The sequence below is a fragment of the Carcharhinus amblyrhynchos genome, chromosome 12 (assembly GCF_965287045.1).
Source record: "Carcharhinus amblyrhynchos chromosome 12, sCarAmb.v2.hapA, whole genome shotgun sequence".
NCBI classification, from domain to species: Eukaryota; Metazoa; Chordata; class Chondrichthyes; order Carcharhiniformes; family Carcharhinidae; genus Carcharhinus; species Carcharhinus amblyrhynchos.
Genome location: NC_137335.1, coordinates 81261710 through 81284152, shown reverse-complemented (window position 1 = coordinate 81284152; position 22443 = coordinate 81261710). Strand labels below are relative to the sequence as shown.

Below are 22443 nucleotides of genomic sequence, written 5' to 3'. Positions count from 1 at the left end.
TTTGGAACTTCCCCTCACTCATGGGTTTTTGGGAGAACCTCTGACACGGCATCCCATTTCTCCTCCCCTCACATCCCACACAGCTTCCCACAAACCTCTCCCCCTTCCTGTAAACACACACTCACCAACAACCTCCACTCTTGACTCCCTTTTCCTACTCACTGCTGCTCTCTGTCTCACCCTGCCTCATTCATAGGCAGTAAAAAGTCTGACAACACCAGGTTTTAGTCCAACCTATTTATTTGATAGTAAACTCACAAGCTTTCGAGGGGACTGCCTCTTCGTCAGGTAAATGGAGAGTTCTGGCCTCAGACAGAGCATATAAAGCACAGACAGTTTAGAGATTACTGATTAAAATGCGAATCCTTACACCTAACCTGCTGTTCAAGACCTGAAGTGGCTGATAATGTGAGTGGAAGGAGCACTGATCACAGTTTAAAGAGATGTGTATTGTCTCCAGACAGTACAGTAAGTGAGGTTTTGCAAACCCAGGCAAGTCACGGGGGTTACAGATAGTGCGACATGAACCCAAGATCCCTGTTGAGACCGTCCTCATGTGTGCGGAACTTGGCTATCAGTCTCTGTTCAGCGACTCTTGAACTCCTCATAAGAACAGGATATGGTGCTCGACTCATAGATCGGCAGTTCCGATGTGCCACAGCGAAAAATCGCACCGATCTCCTCAGAAGGCAAACACGGGACACAGTGGACAGAGTACCCTTCGTCGTCCAGTACTTCCCCAGAGCGGAGAAGCTACGACATCTTCTCCGGAGTCTTCAACATATCATTGATGAAGACGAACATCTCGCCAGGGCCATCCCCACACCCCCACTTCTTGCTTTCAGACAACCACACAACCTCAAACAGACCATTGTTCGCAGCAAACTACCCAGCCTTCAGGAGAACAGTGACCACAACACCACACAACTCTGCCACAGCAACCTCTGCAAGACATGCCGGATCATCGACATGGATACCATCATCACACGTGAGAATACCATCCACCAGGTACATGGTAAATACTCTTGCAACTTGGCCAACATTGTCTACCTGATACGTTGCAAGAAAGGATGTCCCGAAGCATGGTACATTGGGGAGACCATGCAGACGCTACGACAACGGATGAATGAACATCGCTCGACAATCACCAGGCAAGACTGTTCCCTTCCTGTTGGCGAACACTTCAGTGGTCACGGGCATTCAGCCTCTGACCTTCGGGTAAGCATTCTCCAAGGCGGCCTTCACGACACACGACAGCGCAGAGTCGCTGAACAGAGACTGATAGCCAAGTTCCGCACACATGAGGACGGTCTCAACAGGGATCTTGGGTTCATGTCGCACTATCTGTAACCCCCGTGACTTGCCTGGGTTTGCAAAACCTCACTTACTGTACTGTCTGGAGACAATACACATCTCTTTAAACTGTGATCAGTGCTCCTTCCACTCACATTATCAGCCACTTCAGGTCTTGAACAGCAGGTTAGGTGTAAGGATTCGCATTTTAATCAGTAATCTCTAAACTGTCTGTGCTTTATATGCTCTGTCTGAGGCCAGAACTCTCCATTCACCTGACGAAGAGGCAGTCCCCTCGAAAGCTTGTGAGTATATTATCAAATAAATAGGTTGGACTAAAACCTGGTGTTGTCAGACTTTTTACTGTGTTTACGCCAGTCCAACGCCGGCATACCCACATCATTCATAGGCAGGAGAGAGTTAGATATATTTTAGAAAGGGATATGGGGAACAAGTGGGTTTGAGACCAGGGAGAGCTCAGCCATGATCTGATCGAATGGGGGAGCTGGCTTGAAGGTCTGAGTTTGCCTACTTCTGCTCTTAATTCCTATTTTAGAGTCCTTACAGTGCAGATGGAGGCCATTCAGCCCCTCAAGCCTGCACCAACAACCACCCAGACCCTACCCCCGTAACCCCCTTCTAGTCTCCCTGATGCTAAGGATCAACGTAGCATGACAAATCCACCTGACCTCCACATCTTCGGACTGTGGGAGGAAACTGGAGCACCCGGAGGAAACCCACACCGACACGGGGAGAACGTGCAGACTCCATTAGGACGGTGACCCAAACTGGGAATCGAACCCTGGTCCCTGGCGCTGTGAGGCAGCAGTGTTAACCAACGTGCCTCCCCATGGCTAACCGCTAGATTGTAGCCGACATCTCCAACTGGCCAGAAAGGAGGGGAATAGACCTCACGCTGGTCACAACCTCACAACATCCTTTCACGTTTTCAAAGTGCAGTCACTGCGATTCAGGAATTGCAGCAGCCAACTTGTGCACAGCAAGATCCCAGGCTGCTGTCTTCTCCCCGGCCTCTGTGGCTATGACTCATCTTTCATTCCCTCCCCCTGCAGTATAAATATCTCCCACTTCATCAATGTCTTGTAGCTTTGACAAAGGGTCATCTGGATTCGAAACGTCAGCTCTTTTCTCTCCTCACAGATGCTGCAGGATCTCTGATTTGTTGTTTCTTTAAAATTCTTTCGTGGGATGTGGTCGTCGCTGGCTAGAACCAGCTTTCTTTATTGTCCATCCCTTGAGAAAGTGGTAGGTGAGCCACCTTTTTTGAACCATTGCGGTCCATGCAGTGTAGGTACACCCACTGTGCTGTTAGGGAGGGGGTTCCAGGACTTGAGGGCCAAAATCCAGGCTGGCCCTCCTGTACCACACCAGGGCTGTGCTGCAGTGTCTAAGGTGCTGTTATTTGGGTGAAGCACTATCTGCCCCCTTCTGGCAGACATGTGAATTGATGTAGAGATGCCAGCGTTGGACTGGGGTAACATTTGCTACCAATTATTGGACTTTAACTTGGCATTGAGACTTCTTACTGTACAGACATAAGAATTGCCATGAATCTATTTTGAAGAAAGAAGCACAGAATCCTGACAGTTCAGAAGGAGGCCATTCGGCCCATTGAGTCTGCACTGACCAAGCCATTTGCTCATAACCCAATTTATTTGCCCTACTAGCCCCGTGACAGGGGTAATTTATCATGGCCAATCAACCTAACACACACACCTTTGGACTGTGGGAAGAAACCCACGCAGACACAGGGAGAACATTCAGACTCCACACAGACAGTGACCCAAGGCCGGAATTGAACCCGGGTCCCTGGAGCTGCGAGGCAGCAATGCTAACCACTGTGCCACCACGCCACCCTTAGGTTGGGGAGTTCTCCCTCCCTGGACAATACTAATTTATCTTTGGATCAACATCACAAAAACAGATTATCTGGTCATCAGGACATTGCTGTGTGTGGGATCTTGCTGGGTGCAAGTTGGCTGTCGCGTTTCCTACGTTACAACAGTACTGCGTTTCAAAGGTACTTAATTGGTTGCAGCACGCGTTGGAACCTCCTGAAATTATGAAAGGTAGATGTGAGTCTTTTTCCTTTTTAGTTTGTCAGTTACACAAAGCCCCAGTCTCCTTTCCAGCAAATTAACTGCAGGGTGTGGGTTTACATTCTGCCACTGGGGAGCGCCAAACACCAATGTAGCACCCAAGAGCTGCTTGCCCCAGATTCTTAGAAATCGGTAACATCAGAAAATGGATTAAACATTGAAAAATATATCTCATCTAATAAAGATACATTGTGTAAAATGTTTTGAACAAGAGCAACATGTATTTATATAATCATGTTAAACTGTAAATCGTTCCAAATCAGATAGTTTGGATTTGGGCTGCACAGTGGTTAGCACTGCTGCCTCACAGCGCCAGGGACCCGGGTTCAATTCCAGCCTCAGGTCTGGAGTTTGCACGTTCTCCCCGTGTCTGTGTGGGTTTCCTCTGCGTGCTCTGGTTTCCTCCCACAGCCCAAAGATGTGCGGGTTAGGCTGATTGGCCATGCTAAGTTGTGCCTTTGCATTGGGAGGGGGGGATTTACAGGTAAATGGTTACAGGGTCTGGGTGGGATTGCTGTTGGTGCAGGTTTGTTGGGCGAAATAGCCTCCCTTCTGTACTGTAGGGATTCTATGATTCTAAATTGTGGGTGAGAGGTTGGCATAGTGGTAATATCACTAGATAATTAATCCAGAAACTCAGTTCATGGTCTGGGTACAGGATTCAAATCCCAACCACTGCAGATGGTAGAATTTGAATTCAATTCTTTACAATTCTGGAATTCAGGATCTACTAATTACCATGAAACTATTGTCAATTGTCAGAAAACCCATCTGGTTCACTAATGTCCTTTAGGGAAGGAAATCTGCCGTCCTTACCTGGTCTGACCTACATGTGACTCCAGAGCCACACAGCGATGTGGTTGACTCTGAACTGCCCCTGGGCAACTAGGGATGGGCAATAAACGCTGGCCCAGCCAGCGATGCCCATGTCCCACAAATTAATAAAATAAAAAAAAAAATGAGCTGCTGTGGAAGGTAGGTTTGCTGAGGAGCAGTGGAGGATTTTTAAGGAGATCTTTCTTGGTGCTCAGCAGAAATTTATTCCAATGGCCAAAAAGGACCGTAGGAGGAGAAGTAATAAGCCGTGGATAACGAAGGAGGTGAAGGAAAGTGTTAAATTAAAAGCGGAAGCATTTAGAGTAGCTAAGAGTAGTGGGCGAGAAGAGGATTGGGAAAGGTTTAAATGCCAACAAGGATTGACAAAGAAATTGATAAAGAAGGGTAGGAGAAACTATGAAGCTGGGCTAGCGCTTAATATAAAAAAGGATAGCAAGAGTTTTTATAAGTATATAAAAAGGAAGAGGCTGGCTAGGGTGAACATTGGTCCTTTAGAGGATGAGAAAAGGGACCTAGTGGTAGGGGATGGGGATATGGCTAAGGTATTGAATAACTTTTTTGTTTCGGTCTTCACGGAGGAGGACGTGAATAATTTGCCGGGTGTTAGCGATGGGAAGGTGGTAGGACTGGAGGGTCTCAATGACATTACTGTTACTAGAGAGGCGGTGCTCGACAGACTGGAGGGGCTGATTGTGGACAAGCCCCCAGGACCGGATGGAATGCATCCGAGGGTTCTGAAAGAAATGGCGGAGGTGATAGTGGATGCCTTGGTGGTTATTTTCCAGACGTCGCTGGATTCCGGGGAAGTGCCGGAAGATTGGAAAACGGCTAATGTTACGCCGTTGTTTAAGAAGGGTGCCAGGCAAAAGGCGGGGAATTATAGGCCGGTTAGTTTAACGTCTGTTGTAGGTAAAATGTTAGAATCCATCATCAAGGAGGAAATAACATAAGAACATAAGAAATAGGAGCAGGAGTAGGCCATCTGGCCCTTCGAGCCTGCCCCGCCATTCAATAAGATCATGGCTGATCTGTCGTGGCTCAGTTCCACTTTCCCGCCCTCTCCCCATAACCCTTAATCCCCTCTCTTATCAAAAACCCATCAACCCGCTTCTTAAAAATATTTAGCGAGGCAGCCTCCACCACTTCAACGGGCAGAGAATTCCAGATATTCACCACCCTTTGAGTGAAGAAGTTCCTCCTCAACTCCGTTCTAAACCGCCCCCCCTTTATCTTGAGGCTGTGCCCCCTAGTCCTACTGGCTTTTTTGAGCGGGAAGAGTCTCTCCACCTCTATCCTATCCATCCCATTCATCATCTTATACGTCTCAATGAGATCTCCCCTCATTCTTCTAAACTCTAACCAGTACAAGCCTAGTTTATTCAGCCTCTCCTCATAGCTCAACCCCCTCAACTCCGGTATCAGCCTAGTAAACCTCCTCTGCACTCCCTCCAAGGCCAAAATATCCTTGCGCAGGTGCGGCGCCCAAAACTACACACAGTACTCCAGCTGCGGCCTCACCAATGCCCTATACAGCTGCAGCAAGACCTCCCTACTTTTATATTCAATCCCCCTCGCTATGAAGGCCAGCATCCCATTCGCCTTCCTGACCACCTGCTGCACCTGCAGGCTGGGTTTTTGCAACTCATGCACAAGGACCCCGAGGTCCCTCTGCACCGTCGCCTGCTGCAGTTTTTCGCCACGTAAGTAATAGTCCTTCCTACCATTCTTCCTACCAAAGTGGACCACCTCACACTTGCCAACATTAAATTCCATTTGCCATTTCCTGGCCCATTCGCCCAGCCTATCTAGATCCTTCTGCAGACTCTCCACACCCTCCGCACAATTTGCCTTTCCCCCAATCTTGGTGTCATCAGCAAATTTCGACACCCTACACTCGGTTCCCTCCTCCAGATCATCTATATAAATGTTAAATAGCTGAGGCCCCAGCACCGACCCCTGGGGCGCCCCACTAGTCACCAACCGCCAATCCGAATAGCACCCATTGACCCCCACTCTCTGCCTCCTATTTGACAACCAATCCTCTATCCACGCTAACACCCTACCCCCAACTCCATGTCCTCTGACCTTCTGCAGTAACCTCTTGTGAGGTACCTTATCAAACGCCTTCTGAAAATCCAGAAAGACCACATCCACCGGCTCTCCTCTATCCACCGCCCTAGACACATCCTCATAGAACTCCAGTAAATTTGTCAGACACGACTTCCCTTTAATGAAACCGTGTTGCGTCTGCCCTATCAAGCAATTCCCTTCAAGATGCCTCGCAATTTCCTCCTTAATGACGGATTCTAACATTTTACCTACCACAGACGTTAAACTAACCGGCCTATAATTCCCCGCCTTTTGCCTGGCACCCTTCTTAAACAACGGCGTAACATTAGCCGTTTTCCAATCTTCCGGCACTTCCCCGGAATCCAGCGACGTCTGGAAAATAACCACCAAGGCATCCACTATAACCTCCGCCATTTCTTTCAGAACCCTCGGATGCATTCCATCCGGTCCTGGGGACTTGTCCACAATCAGCCCCTCCAATCTGTCGCGCACCACCTCTCTAGTAACAGTAATGTCATTAAGACCCTCCAGTCCTACCACCTTTCCATCGCTAACACCCGGTTTCCATCGCTAACACCCGGATAACGAGGCATCTTGAGGGGAATTGCTTGATAGAGCAGACGCAGCACGGTTTCGTTAAGGGGAAGTCGTGTCTGACGAATTTACTGGAGTTCTATGAGGATGTGTCTAGGGCGGTGGATAGAGGAGAGCCGGTGGATGTGGTCTTTCTTGATTTTCAGAAGGCGTTTGACAAGGTACCTCACAAGAGGTTATTGCAGAAGGTCAGGGGCCGTGGAGTTGGGGGCAGGGTGTTAGCGTGGATAGAGGACTGGTTGTCAAATAGGAGGCAGAGAGTGGGGGTCAATGGGTGCTATTCGGTTTGGAGGTTGGTGACTAGTGGAGTGCGCCAGGGGTCGGTGCTGGGGCCTCAGCTATTTAACATTTATATAGATGATCTGGAGGAGGGAACCGAGTGTATGGTGTCGAAATTTGCTGATGACACCAAGATTGGGGGAAAGGCAAATTGCGCGGAGGTTGTGGAGAGTCTACAGAAGGATCTAGATAGGCTGGGTGAATGGGCCAGGAACTGGCAAATGGAATTTAATGTTGGCAAGTGCGAGGTGGTACACTTTGGTAGGAATAATGGTAGGAAGGATTATTACTTACGTGGAGAAAAACTGCAGCAGGCGACGGTGCAGAGGGACCTCGGGGTCCTTGTGCATGAGTCACAAAAACCCAGCTTGCAGGTACAGCAGGTGGTCAGGAAGGCAAATGGGATGCTGGCCTTCATAGCGAGGGGGATTGAATATAAAAGTAGGGAGGTCTTGCTGCGGCTGTATAGGGCATTGGTGAGACCGCAGCTGGAGTACTGTGTGCAGTTTTGGGCGCCGTACTTACGCAAGGATATTTTGGCCTTGGAAGGAGTGCAGAGGAGGTTTACTAGGCTGATGCCGGAGTTGAGGGGGTTGAGCCATGAGGAGAGGCTGAATAAACTAGGCTTGTACTGGTTAGAGTTTAGAAGAATGAGGGGAGATCTCATTGAGACGTATAAGATGATGAATGGGATGGATAGGATAGAGGTGGAGAGGCTCTTCCCGCTCAGAAAGGACAGTAGGACTAGGGGGCACAGCCTCAAGATAAAAGGGGGACGGTTTAGAACGGAGTTGAGGAGGAACTTCTTCACTCAAAGGGTGGTGAATCTCTGGAATTCTCTGCCCATTGAAGTGGTGGAGGCTGCCTCGCTAAATATTTTTAAGACGCGGGTTGATGGGTTTTTGATAAGCGAGGGGATTAAGGGTTATGGGGAGAGGGCGGGAATGTGGAACTGAGCAGCGACAGATCAGCCATGATCTTATTGAATGGCGGGGCAGGCTCGAAGGGCCAGATGGCCTACTCCTGCTCCTATTTCTTATGTTCTTATGTTCTTATGCTGTGGGGAACCTTAGAACTTTTAAAATTATTTCACTGGATGTGGGTAGGTCAGCATTTAAGAACATAAGAAATAGGAGCAGGAGTAGGCCACCTTGCCCTTCGAGCCTGCCCCGCCATTCAATAAGATCATGGCTGATCTGAAGTGGCTCAGTTCCACTTTCCTGTGTTTTATATGCTCTGTCTGAGGCCAGAACTCTCCATTCACCTGACCAAGAGGGTAACCTGGAAAGCTAGTGAATTTACTGTCAAATGAATCGGTTGGACTTAAACCTGGTGTTGTCAGACTTTTTACTGAAACTACAAGTCCCAGGAAACCTTTGGGCTGGCACAGGTTTGCAGCCCAGGTTTAGGAGGGCTGAGTGATAACATCCGGCGCAATGCAGAGTATTTTTTCTCGCCCCGTCACGGAGGGGATGTCAGAGCAAGATCTGATCGTGCAGAGAGGAGCCGTGCAAATGGGAGACGCGTCCAGGGGGCATGTCGGTGCAGCAAGGGGGCTGTGTGACCCGTCCATCTCCTTGTGGACAGGCAGCGCCGCAAGGATCCAGCAGAGATCAGTGTGAGGTGTGTGGCTGAGAGAGAGAGAGAGAGAGGAGAGGTGCAGCAGTGTCCCTCCCAGTCCAGCTACCAGGGAAACAGGCTGACACATGCAACAGCAGCGCTGAAGGGAGATCAGATATCAGGAAGCAGAGGCTGCGGAACCTCCAAGGGATCTGGTCGCTCCGCTCTTGTACCTTACAGCCGGGGATGAACCTCGTTGTGCGGGGCATGGGGACGGGAGCTGTGCCGTTGCCCCTCTTGCTGCTCCTGGCAGGGGCTCTGCATGCGGAGGTGGTCCAGGACTTCAAAGAGTGCCTTGGGTTTTTCCAAGGCAAGAGCCCACCGAGCGGACTGGTGGCCCCACAGCCGGTCCAAATCTGCCAGAGGTACAACAACAGCTACCACTATGCCACCCTGTACAGCAGCCAGCTGCGGATCCCAGTCTACTCCGCCTACAGGTACCCCTGCAGCCTGGGCCAGGGCAAAGCTCAGAGACTCAACCCCTGGTTCTACGAACCGCAGGTAAATGGTCTGTACCAGCCAGCTCGTTCAATAACACCGGCAAAACCATAGCAATTACAGCTTCAGACTCCAACCCTCAAAAATATACACATATATGTATAATCAAACTGGGGTTAACAGCAAATACATCGATTGGGAACAATGCATAAAGCTGGACTAATTTGAATCCTATTTTCAGTGGCAAGGAGGCTTAGTAACCAGATTCGATATCACTGGGTCGGAGCCAGAATATGCGCAGAGAATTTTTGGTGGGTGGCTGGGTGGGGAGGGGTTACCCTGTCTAAAAGGGAAGCAGAAGGTCCAGTCAGTGGGACGGCCCGGTGGCACAGTGGTTAGCACTGCTGCCTCCCAGGGACCCGGGTTCGATTCCCAGCTCGGGTCACTGTCTGTGCGGAGTCTGCACATTCTCCCCATGTCTGAGTGGGTTCCCTCCGGGTGCTCCGGTTTCCTCCCAGAGGCCAAAGATGTGCGGGTCAGTTGGATTGGCCATGCTAAAATTGTCCACTAGCATCAAGGGGATTAGCTGGGTAAATATGCACAGTTACAGGGAAAGGGCTTGCATGGGGTTGTTGTCAGTGCAGACTTGATGGGCTGAATAACCTCCTTCTACACTGTAGGGATCCTATGGGTCTAGGTAATTCTAATGGGATACAGAAACAGAGAGATATAGGAGGCTGGGCAAGCCATTATAGTGGCAGAGCAGGTTAAGAAAGCAACTAAAAAGGCACACAGGATTCCAAATGTTACAGATGATACAGTATTAGCATTGCTGCCTCACACTATCAGGGAGCCAGGTTTGATTCCCAGCTTAGTCACTGTCTGTGCGGATTCTGCACGTCCTCCCCATGTCTGCATGGGTTTCCTCCAGGTGCTCTGGTCTTAAAGATGTGCTGGTTCGGGTGCAATGGCCATACTAAATTCTCCCTCAGTGTCCCCAAACAGGTGCCGGAGTGTGGTGGCTAGGGGATTTTCATAGTAACTTCATTGCAGTGTTAACGTGAGACTACTTGTGACACTAATAAGAAAACAACTTAAAACTTTTAACTTTGAAAAAGGGGATGTGAACAAATAGTTGCAGAACTTTCAAAGAGCTGCCATGGTCAGGATGGGCTGAGTGGCCTCCTTCTGCAGGGAATCCAGATTGTGGGGGTGGGGGGGGGGGGACGCCATCAGAGGTGAATGAAGGAGGTGAGAGACGGAGAAGACAGTCTACACCTGGGGGCATGGCTGGGATAATAAATGAATACATCCATCTTTACCAAGGAGAAAGGTCCTTGAGAGGAGGTGGTTGAGATACTGGATGTGCCAGATATTAGTTACGCTAACTAATATCAACTGTACTTAAAGTTGATATAAATCACTGGGATTGAATGAGATGCGTCCTAGGATACTGAAGAGAGTGAGGAAGGAAATTGCAGACGTGTTAGCAGTGTAGACTTGCTGGGCCAACTGTCTTCTTTCTGCACTGTAGGAATCCTGTTCTATTCTATTTTAACATTCCAATCCTCTTTCGACATTGGGGTGGTGCCAGAGAGTCAAAGAACTGCAAATGCAACATGTTTATTTGAAAAAGAATGTAAGAAAAAACCCAGAAACTCCAAAACCAATCAGTTTAACCTCAGTGATGGAAATACTTTTCAAAATGATTAGAACGTAAGAACTAGGAGCAGGAGTAGGCCATCTGACCCTTCGAGCCTGCTCCGCCATTCAGTAAGATCATGGCTGATCTTCCTGTGGACTCAGCTCCAGTTACCAGCCCGCTCACCATAACCCTTAATTCCTTTACTGTTCAAAAATATATCTATCATTGCCTTAAAAACATTCAATGAGGGAGCCTCAACTGCTTTACTGGGCAGGGAATTCCACAGATTCACAACCCTTTGTGTGAAGAAGTTCCTCCTCAACTCAGTCCTAAATCTGCTTCCCCTTATTTTGAGGCCATGCCCCCTAGATCTAGTTTCACCCGCCAGTAGAAACAACTTCTCTGCTTCTATCTTATCTATTCCCTTCATAATCTTATATGTTTCTGTAAGATCTCCCCTCATTCTTCTGAATTCCAATGAGTATAGCCCCAGTCTACTCAGTTTGTCCAGAGCACCTGGAAGAAACCCACAGAGACTCTGCACAGACAGTGACCCAAGCCAGGAATTGAACCCAGGTCCCTGGCGCTGTGAGGCAGCAGTGTGAACCACTCTTACCTCTTTTATTTCATGATGTGGAGATATCGGCATTGGACTGAAGTAGGCACAGTAAGAAGTCTCACGACACCAGGCCGAAATCCAACAGGTTTAGATTCAGAAGTGATAATCTTGGACAGAAGTGACTATTACTTGGACAAGCGTGAATTAGTCCTGGAAAAGCAGCACATATATGTTAAAGGCAAAATCAGGTTTAACTAATTTGCTGGAGTTTTTTGAGGAGGGGGATGATGAGGGTAATGTAATTGATGTGGTGTACATAGACTTCCGAAAGGTTTTTGATAAAGTGCCACATAACAGGCTTGTCAGCAAACTTGAAGCTCAAAGATAAGTGGGACAGTGGCAGTGTGGATACAAGTTGACCCAATGACAGGGAACGGAGAGTTGTGGATATCAATTGGTTATTTCTAGGACTGAAGGAAGGTTGCCCTAGGACCGATAGTTTCCTTCATCTGTACTCATAAACTGAGGGCACAATTTCAAAATTTGCAGATGACACAAAACTTGAAGCAAATTCTTACAGTGTGTGACGGGGTAGATTGGACATTTCCCGGGCTGGTGAGTCTGGAACCAGGGGGCACAGATTCAGAGCAAGGGGAGGACCATCTAAGACTGAGATGAAAAGAGATCCCTTCAGATGGTTGTGAATCTTTGAAATTCTCTATCTGAGAGCATTATGGTGGCTCAATCATTGAGCATGTTCCAGACAGAAATCAAGATATTTCTAGATTCTAATGACATAAAGGGATATGTGATGGCATTGTGGGAGGTGATCAGCCATGAGCTAGCTGAATGGCAGAGTAGGCTTGATGGGCCAAATGGCCTATCCCTACTCCTATTTCCTATGTTCTTACATACTGTGAAATGTGCGGAGGGTAGTGACAGACTTCAAGAGGAAGACAAGCTGGTTGAATGGACGCAAATGCAACAGATGAAATTGAATTCAGAAAAATGTGAAATTGTACATTTGGGTCAGAAGGACAAGGAAAGGCAAAATGAAATAGAAGAGGTACAGTAAGAAGTCTGACAACACCAGGTTAAAGTCCAGCAGGTTTATTTGGTAGAACATAAGAACATAAGAAATAGGAGCAGGAGTAGGCCATCTAGCCCTTCGAGCCTGCCCCGCCATTCAATAAGATCATGGCTGATCTGTCGTGGCTCAGTTCCACTTTCCCGCCCTCTCCCCATAACCCTCAATCCCTTCTCTTATCAAAAACCCATCAACCCGCTTCTTAAAAATATTTAGCGAGGCAGCCTCCACCACTTCAATGGGCAGAGAATTCCAGAGATTCACCACCCTTTGAGTGAAGAAGTTCCTCCTCAACTCCGTTCTAAACCGCCTCCCCTTTATCTTGAGGCTGTGCCCCCTAGTCCTACTGTCTTTTTTGAGCGGGAAGAGTCTCTCTTTAAGAGCGCTGCTCTAATGACATAAAGGGATATGCACTCTGAAAGCTTGTGCTGACAAATGAACCTGTTGGACTTTAACCTGGTCTTGTCAGACTTCTTATTGTGCCCACCTCAGTCCAACGCCGGCATCTCTACATCATGAAATAGAAGTGGTAATAGGGTGGCACAGTGGTTAGCATTGCTGCCTCACAGCGCCAGGGACCTGCGTTCAATTCCCAGCTTGGGTCACTGACTGTGCGGAGTCTGCGTGGGTTTCCTCCAGGTGCTCTGGTTTCCTCCCGCAGTCTGAAAGACGTGTTGGTTAGGTGGATTGGCCATTGCTAAATTCTCCCTCAGTGTACCCAAACGGGCACTGGAATGTGGTGACTAGGGGATTTTCACATTAACTTCACTGCAGCTAATCACTGTACCACTTTAGAAAGGATGTGAAGGTTTTAGAGAGAAAAGATTCACCAGAAAGGTTTCCAGAAATAAGAAGCTTCGTGTTACAAGGATAAACCACAAGAGTTCTGGGTTGAGTAGATTGGGAGAAACTATTCCCTTGGCAGGAATCTTGAGAAACAGAAGGCACAGATTTAAGGTGATTGACAAAAGGCAAATTGTGCGGAGGGTGTGGAGAGTCTGCAGAAGGATCTAGATAGGCTGGGCGAATGGGCCAGGAAATGGCAAATGGAATTTAATGTTGGCAAGTGTGAGGTGGTCCACTTTGGTAGGAAGAATGGTAGGAAGGACTATTACTTATGTGGCGAAAAACTGCAGCAGGCGACGGTGCAGAGGGACCTCGGGGTCCTTGTGCATGAGTCGCAAAAACCCAGCTTGCAGGTGCAGCAGGTGGTCAGGAAGGCGAATGGGATGCTGGCCTTCATAGCGAGGGGGATTGAATATAAAAGTAGGGAGGTCTTGCTGCAGCTGTATAGGGCATTGGTGAGGCCGCAGCTGGAGTACTGTGTGCAGTTTTGGGCGCCGCACCTGCGCAAGGATATTTTGGCCCTGGAGGGAGTGCAGAGGAGGTTTACTAGGCTGATGCCGGAGTTGAGGGGATTGAGCTATGAGGAGAGGCTGAATAAACTGGGCTTGTACTCGTTAGAGTTTAGAAGAATGAGGGGAGATCTCATTGAGACGTATAAGATGATGAATGGGATGGATAGGATAGAGGTGGAGAGACTCTTCCCGCTCAAAAAAGCCAGTAGGACTAGGGGGCACAGCCTCAAGATAAAGGGGAGGCGGTTTAGAACGGAGTTGAGGAGGAACTTCTTCACTCAAAGGGTGGTGAATCTCTGGAATTCTCTGCCCGTTGAAGTGGTGGAGGCTGCCTCGCTAAATATTTTTAAGAAGTGGGTTGATGGGTTTTTGATAAGAGAGGGGATTAAGGGTTATGGGGAGAGGGCGGGAAAGTGGAACTGAGCCACAACAGATCAGCCATAATCTTATTGAATGGCGGGGCAGGCTCGAAGGGCTAGATGGCCTACTCCTGCTCCTATTTCTTATGTTCTTATGTTCTTATGTAGAAACCTTCTTTCACACAGCAAGTGGCTGGGATCTGAATCGCAGTGCCTGAGAGGGTGGTGGGGACAGTGGCTGGGATCTGAATCACAGTGTCTGAGAGGGGGGTGGGGACAGTGGCTGGGATCTGAATCGCAGTGTCTGAGAGGGTGGTGGGGACAGTGGCTGGGATCTGAATCACAGTGTCTGAGAGGGGGGTGGGGACAGTGGCTGGGATCTGAATCACAGTGTCTGAGAGGGTGGTGGGGACAGTGGCTGGGATCTGAATCACAGTGTCTGAGAGGGTGGTGGGGACAGTGGCTGGGATCTGAATCACAGTGTCTGAGAGGGTGGTGGGGACAGTAGCTGGGATCTGAATCACAGTGTCTGAGAGGGTGGTGGGGACAGTGGCTGGGATCTGAATCGCAGTGTCTGAGAGGGTGGTGGGGACAGTGGCTGGGATCTGAATCGCAGTGTCTGAGAGGGTGGTGGGGGCAGTGGCTGGGATCTGAATCACAGTGTCTGAGAGGGTGGTGGGGGCAGTGGCTGGGATCTGAATCACAGTGTCTGAGAGGGTGGTGGGGACAGTGGCTGGGATCTGAATCGCAGTGTCTGAGAGGGTGGTGGGGGCAGTGGCTGGGATCTGAATCGCAGTGTCTGAGAGGGTGGTGGGGACAGTGGCTGGGATCTGAATCGCAGTGTCTGAGAGGGTGGTGGGGGCAGATCGAATTGTAGCTTTCAAACGACAGCTGGGGAAAAACATTCCAGAGCTATGGGGAAAGAGTGAGGGATTGGGAGCAGCTGATTTAGCATGGGTGTGATGAACTGAATGGCCTCCTCCTGTGCTATAACCATTTTGATTCTATGCTGAGTGATTCCATGATTCATAGAATTCGACAGTGCAGGAGGAAGTCATTCGGCCCATCGAGTCTGCACCAACCAACATCCCACCTATCCTTATCGCTATACATTTACCCTTGATAGCCCCCGACAATAAGGGGCAATTTAGAATGGTCAATCCACCTAAAGCACACATTCTTGGACTATGGGAGAAAGCCAGAGCACCTGGAGGAAAACCCACACAGACATGGGGAGAACATGCAGACTCCACGCTGACTCAAACTGGGAATTCAACCCGGGTCCCTGGCGCTGTGAGACAGCAGTGCCAACCACTGTGCTGCCCCTCACATGTGTTTATTTAAATAGCAAAGAATTTAAAATACATGTATAAACGCACTACGGAAATGATTTGTTCTAAGACTAATTATTTCTGATAAGGGGAATGGAAGGGGAAAGGATGTGAACTGGCAGTGAATCTCAACATTCCTCGAGATTCTGGGTATGATGATCTCTGCGGCACTGCACCACCTTTGGCTACTGGTGTGGTGGATCTGCTCGGGTATGTAATGGTCCATTTAGAAAGCATATAACGATGCTTGAACCTTCCTCACATTTGCGTCTATGTTGGTTTCAGATCGAGAATCGTAGTGACGAGAGCGAGATGACGAGGTGCAACTTGAATTCCAGTGATTTGCAGGCAGTTAACGCAGATTACCAGGGCGGGGGTTATGACCGAGGCCATCTCTACCCGTTCATACTGAATAAGAATGAAAGCGCCACGAGTACCTGCACCCTCACCAATGCGGTGCCCGAGACACACGGGGCCAATGTCAGGTGGTGCAGCAAGGTGGAATCGGTGACCCGGAAGTGGGCGCAGATATGCAACAAATCCGGTCGCTCAATGTACTTTGTGACGGGTGCTGACAGCTCCTCGAACAAGAAAATGAAAAACAGGGTCTCGGTGCCTCAGTTTGTGTGGACAGCCTTTTGTTGCACCTTCCCTCAGGACAAGAATAACGACCCCTGCCTAAATGGTGACGTGGGATCAGAGGGAGAGGACATACCAGAGTACAATAAGGACTTTTCCGGTGCATTTATGAAACAAATGGATCCTGAAAAGGACTCCGAGAAACTAACAGTGAGCCAGTTAGAGACCAGACTGGGAAACATCACGATCTTTGACAACTGTACAGGAACCAGCCAAGAAGATGAGGCAGAGACCTTCAAAGAGGTGGATGAGCTGGTACAAAAATTAATCATTAGTGCAGATGGTCAGGACATCATGGAAGAGAATTCTCCCCCAGTCCCAGCGGAACAAAGCCTAGCAGTCGATGGTGATGATTTGGCGACGGACCAAGGTGACACACCTTTGCAACCAGCTGGTGAAGAGGTTGCAGAGGGCGTTTGCCTGTCCACCATCGCCAATGCCTTGGCTCCCATTGGAAGGGTGATCTCCTTGGTCACCAACGTGATATCAACCTTTGCCCAACTCATCACAACCATTGTCAACATTGTCCGAATTTTGGCAGTGACAATCTTACGAGTACCCGCCAGGATTATCCATGAGTGTGCCAGCTGCCTGGTCATCATGGTCAAATACCTCATTGTCACGGTGGCCACAGTTCCCCAAGACATCTTGGGCATCGTGACAAGCATAATCTTGGACACTGCCAGTGCCATCTCATGGTTTGCCAGGCTGGTCAAGCACTTTGTCAGAATTCTGTAACTTTGCTTTTGGAAGAGTTAGGTTTCCATACAATACCGAATGGAGATAATGTTTGCAAATTAATCCCCAACTCTAAGAGCCACCATCTGCCACCCTCGGAGAACTCTGTTTCCAAATTTTAAGAAGCATTCTACTCACAACCCTTCGAATATCTCAGTAAGCTCTGAAGCTCCAGTGAATTCTGCCCTGGCCGATATTTATCCTTTAAGTAACATCACTAAATCAGGTGAATCTGCTCGATATCAGGTCCTGCTTATTTATGGAGGCTTACTGCGCACCAGATCATACGCACATATTACAACGGTGATTACATCTCTTTCAGCATGTCATTGGCTGCAAAATCTTTTGGGATATCCTATAAGAGATGCTACATCTTTTTGTATTTAGGAGGCAGGCTCCTTGAGGAAGAGATTTTGGGAATGGAACTGAAAAAGAGATGTTCTCTGGAAAGACAACGTTGCTTTTGTGGTCTCCACCACCCAGAAGGGCCAGGGCAGTGAGCACATGGCAACACCACCTCATCCAAGCTCCACTCCAAATCTCAGATTCCTCGGAAATGTATCATGCTGTTCTTTCACCCCCGCTGAGTTAGTACCCTGGTATTTTCTCTCTCTCTAACAGCGCTATCAGAGCACCATAGAAACTGCAGCAGTTATGCAATAAGGGCACACCACCACCTTCTGAAGGACAGCGAGGGCAATAAATACCAGCCTTGCTAACAATACAAAAAAATCACAATGAAGAAACTGAGGGAGAGAGTGTGCACTCCATTAAGGAACAGGAATGCTACATGTGAAGGCTCTGACAGTTTGCATCAGAAACGCAGTCATGGATTTTAACACAAGTCATGCACTTGATTGACCCAGAAGAAACACTTCAGCGAATGAAGCATTGTCACGCAAGCTGTCACGCTTAAAGTCAAGCACTGTTACAACAGCTGTTGTCTAAACAGAGACAAATACAGGGCAGTGAATATTTAGAACAGGCTGACTAGCTGGAGGGTAGTGTTGGCAAATTAAGCTGGAGGAATAGTTGGCAGAGGAAGGGGTTCAGATCTATGAGAGCAGCCTCTGAGGTTTGTTAGAGTTTGGGACTGGCCAGATGGACCGCAATGAACTCCCCCTTTCGATGATTCTTGTCCCAGTGAGGGCGCTCTGAGTATCTTTATGTGGGAAGATTTTTTTTGGGTGACGGCGCTTGGGGTTGTGTTGGCAAAACTTTCCCTGGCCTATTGTCCAACCCCTTCCATTGATTTGGGCAGGGAATTTATGATTTGTCAGTTTTATTATAATTGGCCACGCTGTCTGAACTCATACAGGGAAATAAATACATGCACTGACAAAAGGTTTGAGTGGGTGTGGTGTGTATAAATTACCAAAAGGCATTCAGTAAGATATCAGGTCTGAAGACTTGTTACAATTATACAGGGCTTTGGTGAGACCACACCTGGAGTACCTTATGCAGTTTTGTTCCATATTTAAAGAATGAGATACTTGCCTTGAAGGAGATACTGCAAACACTTAATAGATTGGGTGGCACAATGGCACGGTGGTTAGCACTGCTGCCTCATAGTGCCAGGGATGCAGGTTCAATTTCGGCCTCTGTTCACTGTCTGTGCAGGGTTTGCACATTCTCCCTGTGACTGCATGGGTTTCCTCCTGGTGCTCTGGTTTCCTCCCACAGTCCAAAGATGTGTGGGTTAGGTTGATTGGCCAGGCTAAGTTGACCCTAGGGGATTAGCAGGGTAAATATGAGGGGTTGCGGGAATAGGGCCAGGGTGGGATTGTGGTCAGTGCAGACTCGATGGGCTGAATGGCGTCCCTCTGCTCTGTAGCAATTCTATGATTGGCCCCTGGAATGACTGTCCTATGATGAGAAAGGCTGAGTAAATTGGGTCTATGTTCCCTGGGGTTTAGAAGAATGAGAGGCGATTCAAGATTGAAAACAGGTTTGACAGGTTTGAATTCCCGTGGCTGGTGAGTCTAGAATGGAAAGTTACAGACTCAGGATAAGGGGTGAATGATCATGTAGGACTGAGATAAGGAGAAACCCAGGGGATTGTGATTCTTTGGAATCCTCCAACCCAGAAGTGTTTGGGTACTCCATCATTGAATATATTTAAGGCTGGGATAGAGAGTTGTCTCAGGGAATTAAGGGATATGAGGAATGGGCAGGAATGTGGAGTTGAAACCCCAGATCAGCCATGATCATGTTGAATGGCGGAGCAGACCTGATGGGCCGTAAGTGCTGCTCCTGCCCCTATTTCATTTGTTCTTACAAACCATTAAGCTGCTGACCTCACAGTATTACTTATCTGTGTGAGATAATGAGCATAATGGACTGACCCCCTTTAGTGGGTTGCCTTGCCTGCCTTAAACATGCAACAATCTGATCTTCTGACAGCCTTGCTAGGTCAAAACCTTCGCGGACTTCAGTTTAGCAAATCTGACCATGCCATAGCTCGGTGGGAAGGTTCTATGTTAAACCCCAGTCCAGGGCTTGGGCACAAAAATGTAAGCTGTCACTCTGCTGCAGAACCATAGAACCATAGAAAATTACATTTCAGAATCAGGCCTTTTTGCCCTTATTGACTGTGCCGAGCTATTTTTTGCCTAGTCCCACTGACCTGCACTTGGACCATATCCCTCCACACCCCTCTCATCCATGAACCCGTCCAAGTTTTTCTTAAATGTTAAAAGTGACTCCGCATTTATCCGGCAGCTCATTCCACACTCCCACCACTCTCTGCGTGAAGAACCCCCCCAATATTCCCTTTAAACTTTTCTCCTTTCACCCTTAACCCCATGCCCTCTGTTTTTTTTCTCCCCTAGCCTCAGTGGAAAAAGCCTGCTTGCATTCACTCTATCTATACCCATCAAGATCTTATACACCTCTATCAAATCTCCCCTCATTCTTCTACACTCCAGGGAATAAAGTCCTAACCTATTCAATCTCTCTCTGTAACTCAGCTTCTCAAGTCCCGGCAACATCCTTGTGAACCTTGTCTGCACTCTTTCAACCTTATTTACATCCTTCCTGTAACTAGGTGACCAAAATTGTACACAATGCCTTATATAACCTTACCATAACAGTCTAACTTTTATACTTGATACTCTGATTTATAAAGGTCAATGTACCAAAAGCACTCTTTATAACCCTATCCACCTGTGACGTCACCTTTTGGGAATTCTGTGCCTGTATTCCCAGATCCCTCTGTTCATCTGCACTCTCCAGAGTCCTACCATTTACCCTCTACGTTCTACTTTGGTTTGTCCTTCCAAAGTGCAATACCTCACACTTGTCTGCGTTAAATGCCATTTGCCATTTTTCAGCCCATTTTTCGAGTTGGTCCAAATCCCTCTGCAAGCTTTGAAAACCTTCCTCAATGTCCACTACCCCTCCAATCTTTGTATCATCAGCAAATTTGCTGATCCAATTTACCACATCATCATGAGGGGGTGTGGCACTCTTGGCGGTGCCATTTCTCGGATGAGATGTCTACTTACTTGGATGGATGTAAAAGATCCCAGTGCTTTATTTCAAGAAAAGAAACAGGGGCCATTATTTATCTTGCAATCAACAACACAATAAAAACAGATTATCTGGTCATTGCCTAATTTGTTGTTTGCGGGATCTTGCTGTGCACAAATTGGCTGCAGTGCTTCCTACGCTGCACCAGTGACTCCTCTTCAAAAAGTACTTCATTGGCTGTAAGGTGCTTTGAGCCACCCAGTTCTTGTGAAAAGTGCTATAAAAATGCAAGTTATTTTTTTCAATTTAGCCTTACCTGGGCTGAGTTGTTTATCTCTCCATTTTACTGTCAGAATCTGTCCAGTCTGTGGGGAGCAGAAATCTCCCAGTGTAATGATTGCAAAGTGCTTAGCATTTGCCGAGAGAGGCTAAATAATTCCTCCTTGTTTACAGTCTTGAGGGAAACAAGTTCCTTAAGGATGATTGAAACGCTTGTGTTCACTTGGGTTCCTCCCTTCACACCAAAGCTTTGCGATCATGCTTTGCTCTTCTTTCAAATTATTTATGCAGAAAAATGCTAAAAAAGTTCTGACGACAAAATTCAAGCACGTGGTATTAAAAGGAAAATGGCTCATGTACAGGAAGGTGAGATGAGAGGGTCAGACTATGAAGAGAGACTAAATAGACTGGGTCTGTACTCATTGGAGTTTAGGAGGATGAGGAGGGATTTTATAGAGACGTATAAGATAATGAAAGGGATAGATAGGGTAGAGGTAGAGAGATTCTTCCCGCTTAGAAAGGATAACAGAACTAGAGGGCACAGCCTCAAGATAAAGGGGGGGCAGTTTAGAACAGAGTTGAGGAGGAACTTCTTCACTCAAAGGGTGGTGAATCTCTGGAATTCTCTGCCCATTGAAGTGGTGGAGGCTGCCTCACTAAATATATTTAAGTCACGGGTAGATAGGCTTTTGGCAGGCAAGGGGATTAAGGGTTATGGGGAGAAAGCGGGAAAGTGGAACTGATCCACTTCAGATCAGCCATGATCTTATTGAATGGCGGGGCAGGCTCGAGGGGCTAGATGGCCTACTCCTGCTCCTATTTCTTATGTTCTTAAGGTGGTAAGTGACAAGAAGCTAAGGCATTCATATTTTCTTTCTGAATTGGTGCTCTCATTGAGTTAGTGTTGGACCATTTTTCGACCCATATATAAACAGTCAGGACTATTTAAGTTGAGAACAGAAATACAGAAGGTGATGGAGTATCTTCAGGCTGGCCGGTTGGGCAGATTAAATGAAACTCAATGCAGGTGAAGGGGAGGTGCTGCTTCAGAGAGGGAAAGGGAGGATGTAATCACTAATCTCTCTCTTTCCCGCCAGCTGGATCTTCCAGTCCTGCCGATGGCAATCTCCACCCCATCCCCCCCCAACCCCGGCAAAATAAAGTGAAAATTTATTTATTTATCGCAAGTAGGCTTTCATTAACATCACAATGGAGTTATTGTGAAAATCCCCTAATAACCACACTCCGGTGCCTGTTCGGGTACACCGAGGGAGAATTTAGCATGGCCAATGCAGCTAACCAGCCCATCTTTCGGACTGTGGGAGGAAACCCACAGAGACACAGGGAGAATGTGCAAACTCCACACAGACAGTGACTCCAAGTCGGGAATCGAACCCAGGTCCTTGGTGGTATGAGGCAGCAGTGCTAACCACTATGCCACCACTGGGTGGCACGGTAGCACAGTAGTTAGCACTGTTACTTCACAGCACCAGGGTCCTGGATTCAATTCCTGGCTCGGGTCACTGTCTGTGTGGAGTTTGCACGTTCTCCTCGTGTCTGAGTGGGTTTCCTCCGGGTGCTCTGGTTTCCTCCACCAGTCCAAAGATGTGCGGGTTAGGTTGATTGGCCATGCTAAGAAATTGCCCCTTAGTGTCCAGGGATGCGTAGGTTAGAGGGACTAATGGTACGATACGGGGGTAGGGCTTGGGTGGGATTGTGTTCGGTG

At 48.0% G+C, this 22443-nt stretch overlaps 1 protein-coding gene across 1 annotated transcript; it reads left to right on the top strand.

Annotated features, from left to right (window-relative positions):
• The first annotated feature begins 8665 nt into the window (after positions 1 to 8665).
• On the top strand, positions 8666 to 21387 carry LOC145351155 (uncharacterized). Its single transcript, XM_080200830.1, has 2 exons — positions 8666 to 9314; positions 15876 to 21387. The coding sequence occupies exons 1-2, from the start codon at positions 9000 to 9002 to the stop codon at positions 16965 to 16967; spliced, it is 1407 nt and encodes a 468-aa protein (XP_080056956.1). The 5' UTR covers positions 8666 to 8999; the 3' UTR covers positions 16968 to 21387.
• The last annotated feature ends 1056 nt before the right edge of the window (positions 21388 to 22443 follow it).